Raw genomic sequence first — 20,373 nt, 5'->3', positions numbered from 1 at the left:
GCGAAGTCGCTCCAGGCACCCACTCGCGTTCTGCAGGCCTCCTAGTCCCAGCAGCAAACAAGTCTTCTGCTTTGGGTTTATTTTAAATCACATAGGGTGTCGTGCCGTAGATTTATGATTTTTGTACACCAGACATTTTAACCGCTCCAACACTCCAGTCCCTTCTATCCAAGGCCAACAGGAAAATATGGTCCTGTTTTGGCCGCTGATCTGCGCCGAGGAGAAGCAGAAGGCTTTGAAAGAGGAAAGTGTAAAGTGAAACGGCCGGCGTTAGAGAGGCTTCCCTGAGCGCAGGCTCTCAGCTCTCAGACCAACCCCCCATCCGTCAGACACCCCGAAGTCGCGCCCACAAAACGCCCCCGGCCCATTGGGGCCGGCCAAGGGCCTGCGGCTGGGAGACCGGGGAGGGTCCTGTGGTTCTCCGCGATCCCCTCCTCCCAAGCCAGCCCTGCAACAGGCAATCTGGGTCGCTCAGATATTTACAGAATAAAAATGACAATAACTCCTGTCCCGGGACTGCCATGCAATCTGTTAGTAATTTAGCGGGATGGGAATTTCCTTTCTCGGGCCTGCCAGTGGAAGCGCTTTTCCAAATTTCCACAGCGGGGGAAGCCTGCGATTTTACATAATGACTTCAGCATGCAGGGCCCTCTCGGCACCCTGTCGTCTCCTGCTCCCCCCTCCCCGCCCCCTCATTAAAGCAGCGTGTGACTCTCTCAGGACAGGCGCGTGGACCCAGGCGTCCAGGCTGATCCGCGAGCGGGGTGCCCCCCAGCCTACACCGCGTGCGCCCCTTCAGCCCCCCTCGCGCCCTGCGGGCCGGGCGAGCGGCGGCCCAGCGCGGGGAGGGGCGGGCGCTCGGCGACTAGTCCCCCGGGCCCAGCGCCGGCTCCGGCGGGCGGGGGCGTGATGTCACGGCAGGGAGGGGGCGCGGGAGCGGCCGGGCCGGCAGGGAGGCGGGGGAGGTATTTTCCAGCTTTAAAAAGGCAGGAGGCAGAGCGCGGCCCTGCGTCAGAGCGAGACTTAGAGACTCCGAACTCGTCGACACAGTCACCGCGCCGGGGCGGGCGGCCGGGCGCGGGGACCCGGGCGCGGGCGCACACCTCCGAGCCCCCGCCACCCGCCACCCTGCTGGGGTCCCGGGGCCGCAGCCCGGCCCTGCAACGCGCGCACACGCCCCTCACAACATTTCTCTGGGGTGCGCGAGGCTGAGCCGGGGCGGGAGCGCGTCCGCCGGGGGAGAGGGGGCCTTTCTCGGGAGACCCGACCCCGGGCGGCGGCGCTAGGCGCCCGTTCCTCCCGCTCCTCCTCCTGCTCCTCCTGCTCTCCGCCGCCGCCGCCGCCGCGTGGATGCCAAGTACCAGTTTTCCAGTCCCTTCCAAGTTTCCACTCGGCCCTCCGGCTGCAGTCTGCGGGAGCGGAGAAACTTTGGGGCCCTCGCCGCCCGCCGGCGGCACCATGAAGTCGGCAGAGGAAGGTAAGCCGGCGACGTCGCAGCCCCCCGGAGTGGCCCCCAGGACCCCAGCCCCGCGCTCTCAGCCTGGCGCCCGGCGCCCGCCGCGTCCGCGCCCGTCCGGCCCGCGCCTGGCGGGGTCCTGGCCCAGGGAGTGGCGAGCAGACCAGTTCAGGGTCTGCGCGCAGGGAGGGGCGCGGGCGGCCCGGCGCGCGGCGGGCGCGCTGCACAGATTGGGAAGCGGTGTCCCCCTGGTGTTTCCCCGGAGCAGCCCTGATTTCGAGCGCGCTTTCTTGCCAATAGGTGTCTCCTCTTCTCTAGCGCTGAGTGCGCGCACTTGGCCTTCGCTGGTGCAGCCTCGCGGCGGATCCGGCTGTCGAAACTCAGTTCAAATGCGGGCGGTTTGGGCACGGGGCGAGGTTAGGCCGTCAGAACCACAAAGGAAGGATATTTTGGGAGAAGTGAGAGTTCTTTAGGAAAGAAGGAGGGTCTGGTTTCTTCCCCAGTGGGTCAAGGCCGCCCTGGAGCTTCGAAGACCAGTCACACAATGAGGCGCGGGGGTTCTGCGCCCCTCCACGAACTTAGTCAGTGGCAGATTCTCTCCAAAACTTGGCCTCGTGAACCGCCTCCCGCTGTGGAGCCGCTCTGTGTGGCGCCATCACGCCAGTGGCTCGACCCGCAGGACTAGATAAAAGTGATCAAAGGTGCCATCGGGCACAGACCGTAATTCAAGGCATTTTGCAGTCTTATAGACTTAAGCCTTCCAACCGTAGAAAATGTTTCAGGACAGTTTGCGAAGGGACTGCCAAGTTTCAAACTACTTGTTTATAGTTACAAAGATGGCATAAGTGTCTGCCCTGAAGCCTGATGATGGCGAGGCGGCTACCGGCAGTGTGCTCGAGATCGTCTGGCCTCCCTGCCTTTAGAAAAAGCAGCCTCCGTGACCAAAGCAGCTTGGAACACCTACCATGTTCCTGAAGGTGCCTGAAAGCAACCTGGAAAAGGGGTGATTAGCATCCCAGTTAGGGATTATGATGGCAAATGCATGGTGGAAACCGGGAGATACCTTTCCAAATGGCTTATCAGCGCTGAGTATTTTATTTAAATTATTTTTAAGAAAACTGCCAAGCTTACCAGTTTGTAATGAGTACTTATATTTTATAAGGGCAGACCTCCTTCTGGGGAGTGCTAGAAACTAAATGCTACTGCCTTTTGCACAATTCTACTAAATATGATGGCTCCATTTGCATTAGCACTGCAGTTTTCAAAGACTGCCAGCTTGGAGAACTTCCTTATCTTTAGCAAACATGAGCTCAAGACCATACACTTAATATAAGAAGGTCAGTATGGTCGGTGCCCTGATGTCTTATGTTATTTCCACGTATTTCGTATCACGGGAGGAAGATGTACTTTATGTTTCTTACCATTTTATCCCAACTTAGAAAATGTTTAAATGTAAACAATCAGGGAATGTTTACAGGACGAGCTCATACTGTTAGGAAAGTTTTAAAAATTGCTGAGGTTTTGATATTAAATCTTTGGATGCTTATTTCAAAGTTTCTTATCACTGCTTTTAAAAAATGTGGGTCTTTCAGAGTTTAGATTTCTTAACTTGAACGGTTGGTGGTCTGTCTGCAATTTAAAAAATCTTTTTTTCTCTTACAAGAGGAAAAGATCTCTATGGGGGTGGTGTTTATTTGTCTTGTTTCCTAAGAAAATACATTTGAAGGTGCCTCTGCTTAAGAGACAGCACATCAGTGGCAATGAGACCCCTTGACTAAACAAATATTGGTGCATTTTATAAGGACTACAAAACTAGGCCAACCAGAAAGCATGATCTAACCCTTCATATAGGCAGGCGCAGGGCGTGAGAGGCAGAGCCCTTCCTACAGGTCCACGCCTGCCCTGCTGAGGGCTAGGGGCATGGGTCTGTCCTTCTCCGCAGCCCACATGGGCTTTAGTTGCCCATCTGAGAACCTCAGTGATTCTCCATCACACCCGTCCAGTTTAAAGAGCATCTGGCTAAAGCTCTTTAGGCACTGTTGTCTCTAAAGGCCCTGTGCCTGTTTTTCCGCGTGGGGAATGCAGAGAAATGCAGGCCTTTTAGGTACACCCACCCACCCATTCAGAGGTTGCTCCACACAGAGTGCCCGGGGCTCTCGAGAGCAGAACAAAGCCTGCCCTGTTCTCCCGCCACTTAACTTCATAGCGTTGTTTCCTAATCCAGATTAGAAGAGGCCCTGCTGCTCTATCACACCCAGTGCTGGAGCTCTGTGCCCCGTGCTCACCCGCAGCCTCTGAGAGGAAGCGCCAAGCTAAACATTTCCATCAAGACAGGAGTGTCTGCTGAATTGGCAAATAGCTCCAAACCATTTACAAGATGAAAGGCACTGGGGGATGCTGGTAAGAGGAGCAGTTAAAAAATGGCCACCCTATCCGGTTACCTTGGTTGCAGGTCTGAAACTAGGTGGGGACCAGCTCAGCCTTAGGATAAAGCAGTCCTAAATTCTGACCGTGGGGAGCACAGGTGCCCCCAGAAGGGTAAACCCACTTTCTCCAGACACAACAGCTGAGTGAGAAGTTTTAGTCTAAGAGATGATAAGGGCTGTTATTTGTGTGTAAATTTTTGGTGGAGGTGAGAAGGTGGCTAAAGTTAAAAAAAAAAGAGAGAGAGAGAAAATGAAATGTTGTGGCTTCTGAACGGAAAACAGAACTTCCATTTGCCTGAAGGTCAGCAAAAAAAGCAAACTAAAACAAAACAGCCCTCCAACATACATCTCAAAGTTAGAACTATTATTAGAAACTAAATCAGGCCAAAGTGAACTATAGTTTATCACTGGAGAAAAGCAGCCATTTGAAAAGGGTCATGAGAGGAAAAAATTTTTTAGGGGGGTGGTCATGTGGCTCACAGGTTATATCTGCTTCTGGAAAAAGCAATACCCTGGGTGTGTGTGTTGGGGGGGGGGCAGCGGGCCTGCAGGATAGAGCAGAGGACACCTTTTGATTAGCAGCAGAGTTGCAAAAATGGACACTCCTGCGGCCCTCCTCCTTTCCTGCTCCACTCCCCCTACTTGCATGATCCTCGGTTTCACACAGGGGCCTTGGCCATCATTCTCTTGCTATCCAGATACTGGTTTCCTGGGGTGCCAAGACCCTGGGGAAGTTAGAACAAACAGCTAGGAGAAAGAAGATGGATAGGGCTGGTGCTCAGCCGGGCCTGGCTTGTATACCTTCTTTGCTGCAGAGCTGCTCTCTGCCTTGGCCTTGGGTTTACCCCCCACCCGCTCTTCCTATTTTCGCTCAACTCGTGAAAGCTTTGGAGTCACTCACGGATGACTGGCAGGCCACCTGTGCGCACAGGCGTTTGTACGGTGTTTCAGGAAGTTGAAGGACTAAACAGAACGCGTTACAAAAAAGGAGGTTGCCAGTTAGGCACCAGACTGCAAGTAAAAGGCCGCGCGTACACGTGGCCAGGCGTGAGCGGCAGCACCGGTTCCATATGTAAAGGCGACAGCGTTGTGGGTTCTTAGGAGCCTCGCATTTTCCTGACCCTTTTGGGCATCTTTAACTGTGGGGGCTGGAAAACGGTGTTTTCTGTGTTCATTGCTCTTCTGCAGCTGGTTGGGGAATCCAGTGCTCCTTGGATAGCGAGCCCTGCTACCAGGGAATTCCTCTCCGGGCCCAGGCTGCCGGGCTCCGGCAGGACGTGCGCGCTGCAAACTAGGCAGCAGCCCAGTCGGGCCGATCCGCTCCTAGAAGGGGCCTGGCCGGCAGGAGGCCCCTTTAGGCACCTTCAGTAGGAGTGGGGCAGCGTCAGCAGCTCATTGGGACGCAGGTATTGATCTTTGCGCCTGTTTGCGGGTGAGGCAAGCGAGCCCGCCTCCCCCGGACCGGGGTCGGGGCAGCGCGCTTCACGAAGAGCTCCCAGCGGGGCGAGTCTGCCGGAGGCGGGGAGGGGGGTTGTCGACCGCCGGCTGTCTTGCCCCAGCTCCTGCCCACCCGGCTCGGGCCGCAGGGGCGCTCAGGCCCCGGGGCGGACGGAAGTGGCCAGACTCCGTGTGCCCCCCCCACGCCCCCGCCTCCGGCGCACGTCTATCCCCCCCACCCCAGCGCAGACTCAGGGGGCGGGGCGCACTCTAGGGTCTCGCTCGCAGTGGGGCTGTCGACCCCAAGAGCCGCCTGGGGGTCCCCGGGCGCGGGTGGGAAGGGCTTGCCCAGAGCCGGGACACTAGTGAGAGGCGTGCGCTCGGGCTGGCGGGGAGAGTTTATTTAAAACTCGGAAGCCGGCGACCGGCGAGCGGCTTGTTTATGTAAACCCGGAAACAGCGGGGGGAGGGGCGCGGCGGGGGAGGGCCGGGGGGAGGGGCGCGGGCGGGAGTCACGTTACCCGAGGACGCGCGGCCGAGCGCAGGGCGCAGCCGAGCCCGGGGCGGCGCGACCACAGGTGCCCGCGGCCGGGGACCCGACTCTGGACCCCGACCGGACCTCAACCCAGATCCTGACCCCGACCCCACGCCGGGGTCCTGGCCGGGGACCCCGACCCCATCCCGGACCCCAACCTGGGATCCTGGCCCGGGACCCCTGCCCGGAACTCTGACCCCAATACCGGATCTCTACCCCGACCCCCATACTAGACCCCAACCTGACCCAACCCGGGACCCCGACCACGCCCTGAGCCCAGACTCCGGAGCTCACCCGACTCCAGCCCAGAGCCCGACCCGGGACCCGGACCAGGTACCGGATCCCCGCCAAGACTTAAGACCCTGAATCCAACCCTGAACTTGACCTGGGACCCCTGCCCTAGGTTTCGGATCCCAACCCTCTACCCCGACCCTAGCCCCCTGACCTCGGACTCCGACCCCGACCCTGACCTCCTGACCCTCGACCCCGACCCACCATGACGGGGCTGGAGGAGGACCAGGAGTTCGACTTTGATTTCCTCTTCGAGTTTAACCAGAGCGACGAGGGCGCCGCCGCGGCCGGGGCCACCGCAGGTGGGTCCGCGCGAGGCGGGGGCGCAGGGACTGGGGGCGCGGGGGTCGGGCGGGTAGGTTCCGGGTGGGGAGGGGCCGGCCTGGAGGCGCGCCGGGCCCCTGCCCCTCTGCCCGGGGCGCACCCCCTCTCCCGTCCCCACACCTCCGCGGCACCCAGGTCCGCGGCCCCGGGGTCGGGGCAGCGCCCAAAGTCTCCCCACCGCCCTACCCTTCGCCGGATTAAAACAGGTCAGGTTGAGGGGCGAGTGGGAGTGGTGGGGGAGGCCCCCTTGGGGTCGGCCCCCCCAGCCATGTAGGAAGACTCAGGGCTGCACTAGAGCGGAGTCCTGACCACATTCCCGCAGGAGGGGCCTTCTCTTTAGGGTGGGGTGTTGCTCAAGCCAAAGGATAGAGTGTGTCTGGCCCATGAGGCCCCCAAGACTTCCCCCTCTTGCTCCCCGTGTCCTCAGGGCAAAGCCTCTCTCCATCAAGAGATGGTACAGTGGAGCTAGCCTCTGAGACCTTGGACCCCCAAGGGTGCCACACTGTTCTTTCTTTAATTTTCTCTTCTCTGTCAAAAAATAAAAGTTCCCCTAAACAAACAACAGATAAAGGACTCCTCCGGCCCCCCAGGGTGCAGGCTTTTGAAAAAGAAAGAACCATTGAGCAATCACCCCCACTTTCACCGGAAGACTCAGTCTGGGCCTGCGGCCACCGGCCACCCCGAGTGAGTGAAGGGGACCAGGAGCCCCCTCCTTGCAGCCTGGCTCTCCCCACACCTGTCTCTTCTGTCCCTTGTGGGCCTCCTTTCTGTTTCTGTCTTCAAGATCTTCTCTCTGTCCCTCCCCACGTGGCGGTGAAATGGTGAAGCTGAGCCCAGCACACTTGGCACCGGCAGGCGCCCGTTTCTGCAGTGACTGTATAATATTTTCCATATCATTCACCGCCCTTCTTTTAAAAGTGTAATGTCTTGCTTGTTTATAAAAAAATAAATGTTCCAACCAGGCTAAGGCTGCCTGAACCCGTGCCCCCCCAGTGTCTTCCTTTTCCTCTTCCTTGGCTGTGCGTCTCCAGGCCTTTGGGTCAGTGGGGACCATGGTGGCGAGGGTGGGAGAGAAAAGCAGTTGTCTGAACAGATCTGGGGCCGGAAGTGGAGGCCTTCTGCACTTGCTCGGGACTGGCTATCTGTGGCAGATCCCGGCTTCCGGACTTGTTTACACCAAAAGACTTTCTCCCTTGGTATCCAGCCCCCTTTTCAGTCCATTCAGCAAATGTCTTTGAGAGAGGCGCGAGGGGGACGTGTGACTGACTCCTGACCTCTTCGTTGTGTGGAATCAGCCCCCGTCCTGGATCCTCCAGGGCACTGCCACCCTGCAAGGCCAGCCAGCCTGGTTCTGTGCCTGGGACAGACCAGGCGGGGGGAAGGCCTCCCTGTGTCTCCTGGATATCTGCTCCCCGACCGCCAGTTGAGTGACTTTCTCAAGGTGCATTTTCAGCATCTTTGCCAACTCTATGCCCCCACCCAAGCTCCCAGGGATCACAGTGGCATTACCCCTGTGGGAAGGCCTCCGGGGCACCGGCACCTGGGCCCAGCAGTCACCAGGCTTGGGGAACGGGAAGCCTCGGAAGCTGGAGGGAGCTTGGGGAGAGGTGGGAAGCCCCTTGTTGTAGTGTTAGAAAGAAGTTGACAGAAACCATTCCTTTTAACTTTTTTTTTCTTTTTTTTTTTGAGACACGCATTCTTTTTTGGTTTTTCCTTAGAGAAGTTGTAGATTCGCGGCAGAAGTGAGAGGGAGGTACAGAGATTGCCCATGTGCCTCTCCCCCGACAGGCACAGGCTCTCCCACTATCAGCATCCCCACCAGGTGGGACATTTGTTACAGTCAGTGACCTGCACGGACACCTCATCATCTCCCAGAGTCTAGCTTACGTGAGCGTCACTCTGCGTGCTGTGCGTGCTGTACGTTCTGTGTTCTGTGGGTTTGGACAACTGCATAGTGATGGTATCCACCATTAACAGTCTCCTATGGAGAATTCTCACTGTCCTAAGAGTCCTTTTTACCACCCACCGCAGCCCCTGATGCCACTGGTCTGTTCTCTGTGTTCATAGTTTTGTTTTTTTTCCAGAATGTCCTATAGTTGGAATAACATAGTAGGCAGCCTCTTCAGACAGGCCTTTTCCACTTGGTGGCGTGCATTTAAGTTTCCTCCGTGTCTTTTCAGGGTTTGATGGCTCCAGCGCTATACTATTCCCGTGTTTGGATGGACCATGGCTTATTTTTCCATCCATTTACCAAAGGATATCTTGGTTGCTTCTGAGTTTTGGCAATTATGAATAAAGTACTTCTTGTTCTTATTAATTATTACATTACATTGTAGTTATTAATTATTCAGTTAATGATTACATTGTTATATTAAATTCTTTAGCTCTTAATAGGTGGCAGAAATGGCTTCACATTCTTTCTGGAATGAGGTTGGATATAAATAAATGAATGAATGACTAATTCTGAGATCGATTGTGAAGCGAGGTAACAGAGCTTTAGCGATTATACTGAACCCAGAATGGGTGCTTTGTCAAAAGGACACAGCCAGCCCTGACCACAGGGGTCACGAGTCTTTCTGAGTCTGCAAGTGGCATCCTCTCAACTGTCACCCTGTCCCTTGTGCCACCTCTTGCTCTTGTGCCACCTCTTGCTCTTGTGCCACCTCTTGCTCCTCCCCAGCATTCAAGGGAGCAGCCAGGCCCTGGAATTCTTAATTTCCAAAGCGCTCAGCAGGTGCAGATAGACAGCCACCATTTGTTGGAAGAAAGAAAAGAGAATTTTTAGAATAACCTGCCCTGCTCCATGCCTGCCGTCTCCACCTGGCCTGGCCCCTCTGGAGAGCAGCCTACAAGGCCTGCAGTTTCTCTCCAAACTCAGGAAATAGCTGCTCTGCTGTCAGCTGGGAGGCGGGCGTGGCCCTGCTTCCCGCCCCGGGCTCCTGTTTTCTAAGTTATTTTGGCTGCCCCAGGCTGCCAGGACTGTCGCCGTGGCAACTCAGGAGGAAACCGGCCCGGCCTCTGGGCCTCCTGGAGTCTCCTCCCACAGTGGGCCACCTCCCAGGCCTCCACCACGCAGGTCCCTCACTGCCATCCAGGGTGGCCTTTCCTGGGTCAGGAGTGAAAGGAGATGTCCTCGGAGAAAATGAAGATCTGGAGGAGTTTTTTTTTCAGCAGCGGCCGTGGTGATGGTCAGGAGAGCCTGTGGTGGGCGAGGTCCTGCCCCACACGCACAGGCTGCCTCCCTGGGGAGGCGAGGAGGCATCACCTTTGCCTTTAGGACAAGTGGCTGTGTCTTGAACACGAGCAGCCCCGCATCTCCCATTCACCCCCAAGTTTCAGAGATGCTCCCACAGTGGTAGTTCAGTAGCAGAGGGCACTTTAGTTCTGGATTGTGTTTTTCAGAGGAGGATCTCGGGTGGTAACAGACAGCCTGGCTGTTTTTAATTCCTTAAAACAGGGAATGAATGTGACCTAGACTGAGATTCTGGCCGTCGGGGCCTGTGCCCAGAGGAGGTGCGGGCGCTGGGCATCAGGAAGCCCTTGTGAGGACAGGCTGCTTGTGTGCTGCCCAGTGAGACCTTTCTGTTTGCCTTTGGAAATCTTCTCCCTGGCAGAAGGCTGGGTGACCATTGCCCTCAAAGCTGTGTCTGTCTGTCACCACAGGCCTGCCTGGCTGCCCCCCCAACTCCCCATGGGCTACCTCCCGCCCTCGCTCAGTAAACAGCTCCCAACAGAAAGGTCCTGGAGTTGAGTGTCTTTGGTTTTGCTTGGTTTTGTTTTGTTTTGTTTCCACTACCTGTGAAATTGTAATCTCGCCCTCTCATCGTGCCCGTTGCCCTGCGGGGAGGTCTGCCAGGCGTTTGGAGGCTGGGCCTGGCCGTCAGGCTTCTTCAGTTCTATTTCTAGCTCTGTGTCCTGCGGTTCAACCCCAGCAAATGCTGAAGGGGATGTTCCTTAAAATGAAAAACAAAAGTGGCTGTGAGTTTCCCTCTCAGAGCCTGGGGAAGATGGGAGGGGCAGGCAGGGCACAACGATTCCTGTTAGGAAACGTGCGTGGACAGGCGTCCGTGGGTACAGAGTGGCAGTGCAGGAGCTTGCTGCCCAGGAAGGGTGGCGGGTTCCCGCCGTCAGTGAGGGTGTTCTGAGCAGTCAGATTGTGCAGAGTCGCAGTTGGCCTTAGTGGAAGGACACAGACAGGCTTTTTGGGCTGCTGCTCAGAAATAGTACCATTGTATGGTTCTAGAGTAAATTATTTTTCTGAAGAAGAGAAGATCCTTGTGACAACTCTGGCTTGTTGGATGTGCTGAGGGTTGAGTGTGCGGTGGGTGCCTGACTAGCAAGGGCGGATCACCTTGTCTCTTGGCTACCAGGCACCCACTCCCACACTGGTCCGTCCAGCTCTGCGCCAGCACCTGCCTCTTAGGGTGGGTGGGGGCAGGGAGGCGGGTGGTTCTCAGAGATGAGCTTCCCCTTCGTGGCTTTCCACTGTATGAACACGGCTCCGACTCCCTCTGGGTGCCCACCTGCGCTGTGAGCTAATGAACCTCCTTGGCAGGCAGCCAGGCTCCTGAGGCCCAGGCAGAAAGTGACTATAATGGGTGCTGAGGTCTTTAGTGGCTCCTGACATGACAGGAATCAGCCTGAACATCTCAGGATGGTTAGGAAAGTTACTGAAAAGATTTTCATTCCGTGTAAATGTAATCCCTTTGAATTGTTAAATATTCAGATTTGAATATGGTTTAGGTGGGAAATAAAACCAGCTGGAATGGAAGCTGGGAGGGAGGTGGGAGAGAGCGTCCCCCAGGCAGAAGGCCTAGTGTGACCGGCTCTGGGCTTGGCCCCTGCCTGCATGTGTTTTTGTCCCAAAAGGGGAACTTTATTGTCAGACTCTGGCTGAGTGTTCACAATGAAGTTCAGGCATTTGAGGCTTTTACTGCGTAATTTATATAATTAAGGAAAACTCCTGCTTATGTGGGTCTTTTTTTGTGTTTTAATAAAGTCATTGTTTTTCTTTTCCTCATGGAATCATGATTATCGACAGACTTTGGTTTAAATAGAGTCTCCTCTTAGAATGTTCTGGGGGTCAGCAGGCCCTGTGCTGCCCCCTTCCCAGTCTCTTCCTCAGGGCCAGGCACTCTTGGACCACCCCCCACCCCCCCACCTCCAAGGGAGGTGACTGAGTCCTGAGGGCAGGTAGAGGAGCCCCAAGACTCTCTGCTAATTGCTAGGATTTTTTTAAAATTCCTGGAATTACCTTCCGGCCAACAGATGGTAGCTTAGCTGTGGGATCAGCTCTGTCTCTTAAAATAAATTACAGGTTTGCATCATTTTCCTTAGCTGGGCGGGAAGTGTGGGGATCTGACCATTAAACCCCCTCCAAGTTCCCCCCAGCCTCCGGGTGCTGGGTGGGGGTTGGCCTGGGAGGCTCATTGGGCCCACAGACACCTTGGCCAGGGCTTTGTGGTACAGTTTCTGTGTTTCTCGCCAGCCTCACGCCTGGGCATCTTGCCTGGAGCTGGTGACTTGTCTTTGTAATGAAATTCATTCCTTCTTAAATGCTGGATGATCTTTGCACCTTGCACTGGGAAAAGAGCTGTAAACACGTGGCCATGGGAGAGAGGGTGCAGGCCTGGAAAATGGTCACTCTGCCCAGGGGCTTGGGGCCTCTTCTCTCTGGGGGTCCCTGCCCCCTGGACACGGCCGCCTAGTGGACAGAGTGGAAGGAGGCGCTGGTGCTCATGCTACATGGCTGCTAGCCTGGGCACTTCATCCGAGGCACTGTGGGCCTTTGTCAGTGGGTCCCAGAGAGCGGCATCCAGGCTGGGAAGGGGCCAGGGAGTCCCTGTGGTGACCAGGGGTGCGCATGTGACTGTGGTACTGGCAAAGGTGGTGCCCATGTGTGGGGTGGGGGGCTGGGGGGAGCCCCACCCTCGCTGTGGTGTAGCAGGAATGCTAGAGGGGTGTGATGGCACCGGCACCTGTGTTGTGGCGCTGGCACCCGCGTTAGCAGAAACTGTCTGAAGAAGCACAGGTTCCCAGATGCCTGGATGCTGGGAAGATGTGGGCGAGTGTCTCTAATTTACACTGAGTGGGGACAAGTCACACATGACGAAGCTGTTTGTCAAAAAGTGTCACCACTGAGCTCCCACCCCATATGCGTGTAACACGGCTTAGCGATCCCGCAGTGCTCTTCAAATCTAAACAACAGGCTGATGCTGGACATGCCCCAGTGCAGTCTGCCTCTGGTTGCACTGGTTGGTACCTGACTTCTTACCTGAAGCCACACAGGTGCTGGGATCCCTGTTTTTTGTTTTCTGTGTTTGTCTTTTTGCCTTTTCTGGGGCTGCTCCCGCAGCATATGGAGGTTCCCAGGCTAGGGGTTTAATCGGAGCTATAGCTGCCGGCCTACACCACAGCCACAGCAACTCAGGATCTGAGCCACATCTGTGATCTACACCATAGCTCACGGCAATGCCAGATCCTTAACCTGCAACCTCATGGTTCCTAGTCAGATTCGTTAACCACTGAGCCATGATGGGAACTCCTGATTTCTGTGTTTTAAACAGCGGTTCTGGTTAGAACGGGGTGGAGAGTGTTGGGCCAGCCATGAAAAAGCCTGTGATGTCATCAATGTAACACTGATGCTGAGGCCAGGAGGCCTTGGTTCCACAGAGGCGTACCTGCTCAAAGTACTACTATGTAGGACGTGTCCCACAGTGGCTGAGGGGAGGGTGATTCCATGTGGACACTGTGCAGCCCCTGAGGGTCCTGTCTTGTGGGCAGACCCTCACTGAGGCCCCATCTGCCCACTGCCCCGACCCTCTGTGTCCACACAGCTTTGTGGACGAGGGCCTCTGGAGCCAGCCCAGTGCCTGCTTGCCTGGATGCGGGAAGTGCTGAAGGCAGGGGTGTCCACACCTGTCCCAAGGGTCACTGCATGGTGGTGGGGCTCTCCTGGGGCCTAGGCTGCCTGGCCTGCTCTCCCCGAGCCACCTCCTTGAGAAATCTTGAGGTCTGTTCTGGAAGTCCCTTTCTAGGGTTATAAACTTCCTGTCTGATTTTTTTCAAAGATTGTAATCTGATTTTTAATGCTCGAATATGGTTTTCGTGTTAAAAGTGTCAGTGAGCCTGTGAGGGTGTTGGTGTGGCGGAGGACGCCTTGGTCCCCAGGCAGGCTGGGCTTGACCTTGGGGTCTGGCCTGCAGAGGCAGAGGCTGCCCCTCGCTCTCCTGTGCATGGGTGCGGTTTGGGGGTGAGGCAGGTTTGCATGGGGACGCGTGAGCCCACCACCTGAGCTGTTGGTTTCCTCAGCTGGAGTCTAGTTTTCTCTTCCTTGTCACGGCTCAGTCTCTCCCTGGGCTGTTGAGGATCTGTACCGATTCTGAGCATCTGGAGCACTGATGCTTTTGCTCCAAAAGCCCGCCCACCTGCAGCAGTGGGGTGAGGGCAGGGCCTGAGGGCTCTCTGTGGGCCGCCCATTTGGGGACTAACAAACAGAGTTTTAATGGGGCGGCGGCGGGAGGTGGCGGATTTAGAGTGTAAACGCCGGAACTTCCTGATAGCAAGGCTTGTAAGAGACTGGGTGACCAGAGGGAGGTTGGCATTTCTGAAATAAGCAACAGTGGAAATAGATTTGCGGAATTGGGGAGCTGGACCGTTTCTGTTAGTAAACACGAAGGAGTTTGAACCTGCACTTGGAGGCCCTTGATTTTCTGGGGTCCATCCAGGCGAGTTTCTGAAGCACAGCACAGCGGAAGGGCCACACTGGCCTGGGGTAAAATATCCCCAGGCTGGTGCACTTGACCCAGGAGGTGGGTGTAGGGTTCCCAGGAGCAGCTTCCATTATTCAGAGGCCTTGGGAGACTTACCTCAAGGCATACGGTAACGAGCTACCAACATGTTATAAAGTCTATTCAAATCTGAAATGGAAGTAGTCTGGCTTTCCTGTTAAAAATTACTAATTATGCTAATAATGATTTTTAAAACATATTTAACTGAGGCTGTAATTAATATGTAATGATTTGAATATGGCTGTGCATCAATATCATCCATTTTTGTTTTTTTTTTTTTTTTTTGGCTGCAGGGAGCAGCAGCTTGATGTAGGATCTCAGTTCCCAGACCAGGCAGGGGTTGAACCTGCGCTGCAACAGTGAAGGCACCAAGTCCTAACCACTAGGCCACCAGGGGACTCCCTGCCTGGTTTCTTTTTAAAGAAGGATTCTTAGGTCATGAGCCAGAATTAGAATTTACATGAGAGAGACCCCAGAATCCATATTTTCATCCAGTCTTTGAGATGTTTTCTTTGTAGCTGGTGATCAGTCTGTTAAAATGTCTTTTTAAGTGTCCAGGTCCCAGGGTCAAAACCCACCTACCTATTCAGTGAACAAAGTGGGGTGCAGGGCTCAGCTTTCATGTCAGCTGTGAACCCCAGTAGACCAAGGCAGGCAAAAGTTCCTGCCCACACAGAACTCAGTTTCTCCTTGTGAAAGATGACGTGGACATGATGAGTGTTAAGGAGAAAGACACGCAGGGTAGGGGCCATACGTTGGGTTGGGAAGGCAGGTCTTTTTTTTTTTTTTTGTCTTTTCTAGGGCCGCACTCGCAGCATAAGGAAGTTCCCAGGCTACGGGTCTAATCAGAGCTATAGCTGCTGGCCTACACCAGAGCTACAGCAATGCGGGATCTGAGCCGCGTCTGCAACCTATGCCACAGCTCACAGCAATGCCGGATCCTTAACCCACTGAGTGAGGCCAGGGGTCGAACCCGCAACCTCATGGTTCCTAGTCAGATTCGTTAACCACTGAGCCATGACGGGAACTCTGAGGCAGGTTTTGAGTGAAGAGCAGAGGGAGGTTAGGGGACGGAGGTGTAAGTCTTTGGGGGAAGGGCAGTTGGGCAGTGGTGCAGGTCTGAGTGTGAGGCTGTGTGGTACAGAGGCCCCGTCGGCCAGGCCAATGCTCAGCTGCTCCTCCACCAGGTGGCACGAGCTGCAGGGTCTAGGGCCAGGCTACACTGATCCGGGCTCCCCAGGTTTGAGGGCTGAACTTTCCATGACTAGCCCCTCATCCACCTTCTCCTTTTTCCTTCCAGAACGCTACAGTTATGCCACCACCGGCATCAGTTCTGCTCTGCCCCTCCCCACGGCACCGCCCACGCTGCCAGCTCCATGCCACGACCAGCAGGCCTCGGCTGCTGGGATCTCAGCTGTTGGGTCAGCAGGTCACCCTGCGGGGTACGCAGGCGCCGTGGACGGCGGGCCCTCGGGCTATTTCCTCCCCTCCGGTGGTGTCAGGCCCAACGGGGCCCCGCCCTGGAGAGCCCTCGCATTGAGATCACATCCTACCTGGGGCTGCACCACAACAACGGCCAGTTCTTCCATGATGTGGCTGTGGAAGACGTTCTTCCCAACCCCAGACGCTCCCCGTCCACGGCCACCTTGAGTCTTCCCAACCTGGAGGCCTACCGAGACCCCTCATGCCTGAGCCCAGCCAGCAGCCTGTCGTCCCGTAGCTGCAACTCCGAGGCCTCGTCCTACGAGTCCAGCTTCTCATACCCGTACGCGTCCCCGCAGACATCCCCGTGGCAGTCTCCCTGCGTGTCCCCCAAGACCACGGACCCTGAGGAGGGCTTTCCCCGTGGCCTGGGGGCCTGCAGCCTGCTGGGGTCCCCGCGGCACTCACCGTCCACCTCGCCCCGCACCAGTGTTACCGAGGAGAGCTGGTTGGGGGCCCGCACGTCCAGGCCCTCGTCCCCCTGCAACAAGAGGAAGTACGGTCTCAACGGCCGGCAACTGTCCTGCTCCCCGCATGCCTCGCCCACACCTTCCCCGCACAGCTCGCCGAGGGTCAGCGTCACCGACGACACTTGGCTGGGCAACACCACGCAGTACACGAGCTCTGCCATCGTGGCAGCCATCAATGCCCTGAGCACCGACAGCAGCCTGGACCTGGGCGATGGTGTCCCCGTCAAGGCCCGCAAGACCGCCCTGGACCACTCACCCTCACTGGCGCTCAAGGTGGAGCCGGCAGCCGAGGACCTGGGGGCCACGCCGCCCACATCCGACTTCCCACCTGAGGAGTTTCCGCCCTTCCAGCACATCCGCAAGGGCGCCTTCTGCGACCAGTACCTGTCGGTGCCGCAGCACCCATACCCGTGGGCCAGGCCACGGTCCCCGACGCCCTATGCCAGGTGAGCTGGTTAGCGGTCCCGGGTGGGCCAGTTCCCTAGAGGCCAGGGCCTGGCTGCCCATCCTGGGGTCCCTAGGAGCCCTACCCTGGCTCTGCCTTCCCAGCCTGTGTCCCCTCTGTCCACCTCTCATGAGGCCTGACCTGGACCTCATCTCAGATCCTCTTTTTAAAAGGCCCCTTCCCCAGATGCAGTCATTCTGAGGTGCTGGGGTCTGGACTTTGGGGACAGGAGCCAGCCCCTAACAGGGGTGTACAGACACGTGCAGTTTCTGCTTTGTTTTCTGTAGAACCAGGCGACCGCTGCTGTTTGTGTTCTTGCCTCCCCCACGTACCCACCCCCTTCTCGCACCTAATTGCTGTCACTGCGTTGGTACAGATGGGGCCTGGCTCTGCAATTCCCTGGAGCAGCCAGCCCGCTCCCCGCACCAGCCCCGCTGGCGTTTGGAAACAACACAGCCGCCTCCTCCCAGGAGACTCGCCGGCTGCCTGGCGGGGAGCGCCAGCGCGTCCGGACCCGTGTCTCAGGCTGTTGATTTTTCTTTTTAACGGCACTGGGGCTGCTGGTGCTCCATTGGGTCCACTTACTCAGCCCAGGGTTTTTATTTTTAACTGAACAGCTTTTCCAACAGGTGGGCCACTAATGACCCCGGCAGAGCGCTTTCTGCTCCAGGGTTTTATCCGGCCTTCCCGGGAGGTGTGCACTGGGCCGTGGGCTGTGGCCGCCTCCCGGGAAGGGGCGTGAGACGGGCACACCTGCTTGGCCCATGGAGTCGGGTACTCATGGCTTCATGCCGTTTCTCCTGTTCACTTAGTGTTGGCGGCCCTTCTGGAGGCTGGAGTCGGGTGTGGGGCCGCCGTCTCCCCACTCGCACCCCGCAACAAAAGGGATGCCGGTCAGTAAAGTTATTCTGCTCAGACCTTCTTTATCCGCGGATGAGAATGCATGATGTGGTTGGAGCTGTAAGTGGATAATTTAGTTCTAGGTGCTGAATGAACACGACTAAACCTTTTTGGGAGTTTGTGGCAAAGAATGAATATGAGAGACGACAGTTTCGCACTGAATGCTTCCTTTCTCCTGGTATATTTAAGGGCCGAGAGTAGAGAAAAAGCAAGAATTATCAGTGATTTTTCTTGCCTGGCTTTAGGATGTGTCCACATAAAAGTTTCAAAAGCTGCTAAAGTCAAAGTGACTCTCCAAACAAATGCATCTTAAAACCTGGATTTCATTCATAAATGTGTGCCTTTAAAAAGTCCGTTTGGAGGAATTTAACAACATAAGAACTGCTTATTTACGCAAGCTGTACTTTCTTTATCACTTTTATTTAAATAAGAGAACATTTGAGAGGAAACCCTCTCAGGCACACAGATTCCCACGCTGTCATTTTCACGGACCGTGATGAGATCTCATGAACTCACACCAGGGCAGTGTGATGTTGTGACTAGAGGCTGAAGGTGACTCTAGCATAAGGGTCTGTAAGGAAGTCCCAAGTTTAGGCAAACCCTGTGTCTCCAGGAGCTGCTGTGACAAAACACCACCGACAGGACAGCTTAGGCAGCAGACCTTTATCCCTCACACTTCTGGGGCTTGGGGTCCGCCATCCAGCGCTGGTGTTTGGTGCTCCCAAGGCCTCTGTGTGGCTGTAGATGCCACCCTTTCCCATGTCTCTTCACGTCATCTGCCTCTGTGTCCACGTGTCCTCTGTTTGCAAGGGCACCAGTCCTTGGACCAGGGCAGCTGGTGTCCTTGCCTTAACTTGATGGCCCCTGTAAGAACCCCACATGCAAGCATGGTGGCCTCCTGAGGTCTGGGTTTAGGACTCCAGCCTGTGACACCCAGTGATAGATGAGGTGGCTTTATCAAGTCCCCAGGACCTCTTCCCTTGAGACCCCCTTGGCAGTGGGAGCCTGCAGGCTCACAGGTATTTCTGCAGGTTGTTCTCTGCATGTACGAGGCCTGGAAGTGGGGCTGCGTCCCTGGCTTTGCACGGGTGTCTTGGCAACAATTTCACAGCCTGTCTCAGAGCCTGGAGTGCAGTGTGGTGCTCCCAGCCCCCCAGGTAAACACAGACACAACTCATGAGGCCATCCTCCAGGGCTTGTGGTCAGCTTTTCCCACGTTTTGATTCCACATCAAAATGTTTCCTGGTCTCTTGAGATATGTTTCTGTGGGATCCCTTTAGCTGGTGATGGGGGCAGCTAGAGGCTGCAGTGGAAGAGGGAGGTCAGGCTGCTCTCTCTGCGGGGATGGTGACCACACTTCCTGCCACGAGTGTCCCATTGTGCTGGGGAAGTTGGGGGCCCGAACAGGGGTGTCCATGCGACCTTGGGCTACGCAGCTGAAGTGCCAGGTCCGGGCTGGGGGATTTCGCAGGACAGGTCCTCTGCCCTCCCGTGCAGCACCTCTGGGCATTTGTGCTTCTGTCATGCCATGCAGGGGCATCTGCCCAGGGAACCTGGTGTGGGCTCAGTGCCCGCTGATGTCTTCCGCCTGTACAGCGCGTGTGGCACACCCTCTGGGCTCAGCGTTCTGACAGCCCCTGGCTCGAAGAGTGATGCTGAATCTTGGCCATGGAAGAAGTTGTTCGTGAAACCAGCAACGTGTTGGGTAGAAGTTCATAGTTAGATGAATTTAGATTTACGTTAGAGCTTAATGGAATGGCACTTCTGTTCTTAAAGCTTGGGAAACGCAGAGAAATTGCAGGGGACCCTCTGGAGTCCCCATAAGGAATCTGGATTTTCAGTGCTCGCTGTTTCCACGTCAACCAGGCCATGAGTCTCTTTGGAAGGGAGAGGGTTTTCCCCCTCACTTTCTGCCGATGAGTGGAACTAACTCCGCTAACGATGGTAGGTGGCGAGCGGCTGTCAGCCTTGGCGGTGAAAGGTGACAGTGGGCGAGCTCAGCTCTCTTTGGATTGTTTCCAGATGGTGGCTTTCAGAGGACTTTATTCTGTCCCCAAGGAGCTGGAGTTTAAATGGCTATTGTTGACTGGAACGTCCTCAAGTGTCCGTTGCTCACCCAGGCTCCTTGCTATGTGTTCAGTGAACTTCTTTCTTTAGAAGAAGCTTGTAGAAAGGTTCAACTTTTGAGGTCTGATGTCTTTAGCTGTTTGTGCCCCGTGTAATCACAGAAATTTCCCCTAAAGAGGCAAAGTGACATGAGGCATGCGGACTTAACGGGAAACTGCTTTTGGAAAGGCAGGGCATTTTAAGGTGAGTCTTTTGTAACAGCAGCAGCACACTCATCGAGTTAAATTCCTATAAAGGATACTTTGATGTTTAGATTTGAGTACTTAAAAAGGTGGCCTTTCTAAGGGGCAGGACCAGCATGATGAACAGATTTACTGGGACCCTGTTTGGTTCAGCCCTGAGGGGTTCCACGGCCAAATCAGTGTTTTTCAGACGTCGTTTCTTTGAGTTTTTTGGCTACAATTGATTTAAAGTAATATCCATAATTTTTATGCCATACAGAAGTGTTAGCTTCCAAAAATCTAACAAAACTACTGCTGACTATGATCGCATTTTAAAATCTTCTCCAAATATTTCTGAGTTTATCCCGATTTGGAATAGGATTCAATAAAGCTGTAGGCTGGTAATCAATGTGCCCGCATGACCTCCCCAGAGTTTCCCACTAATCCACTGGGCAGCCCCAGCTTCCGCCTGGCCCTGGCCCCAACCCTAGCCCAGCCCTGGCCCAGCCTAGTCCAGCCCCAGCCCCAA

General features: G+C 55.7%; 1 protein-coding gene and 1 long non-coding RNA gene across 2 annotated transcripts in view; both read left to right on the top strand.

The window, feature by feature from the left end:
• Positions 1,379-4,118, top strand: LOC110261559. Its single transcript, XR_002345813.1, has 2 exons — positions 1,379-1,477; positions 3,681-4,118. It is a non-coding gene; the product is annotated as an uncharacterized LOC110261559 (long non-coding RNA).
• The window catches only part of NFATC1 (nuclear factor of activated T-cells, cytoplasmic, calcineurin-dependent 1), a gene marked incomplete at both ends in the record, with an annotated part of 62,799 nt that continues 48,677 nt past the window's right edge, over positions 6,252-20,373 (top strand). Inside the window, 3 exon segments of the mRNA NM_214161.1 lie at positions 6,252-6,447; positions 15,560-15,774; positions 15,777-16,657. Of these exon segments, the coding sequence (NP_999326.1) occupies positions 6,351-6,447; positions 15,560-15,774; positions 15,777-16,657 (1,193 nt within the window).

The sequence above is a fragment of the Sus scrofa genome, chromosome 1 (assembly GCF_000003025.6).
Source record: "Sus scrofa isolate TJ Tabasco breed Duroc chromosome 1, Sscrofa11.1, whole genome shotgun sequence".
NCBI classification, from domain to species: domain Eukaryota; kingdom Metazoa; phylum Chordata; class Mammalia; order Artiodactyla; family Suidae; genus Sus; species Sus scrofa.
The sequence above is the reverse complement of the archived record's forward strand: the minus strand, read 5'-3'. Positions and strand labels throughout refer to the sequence as shown.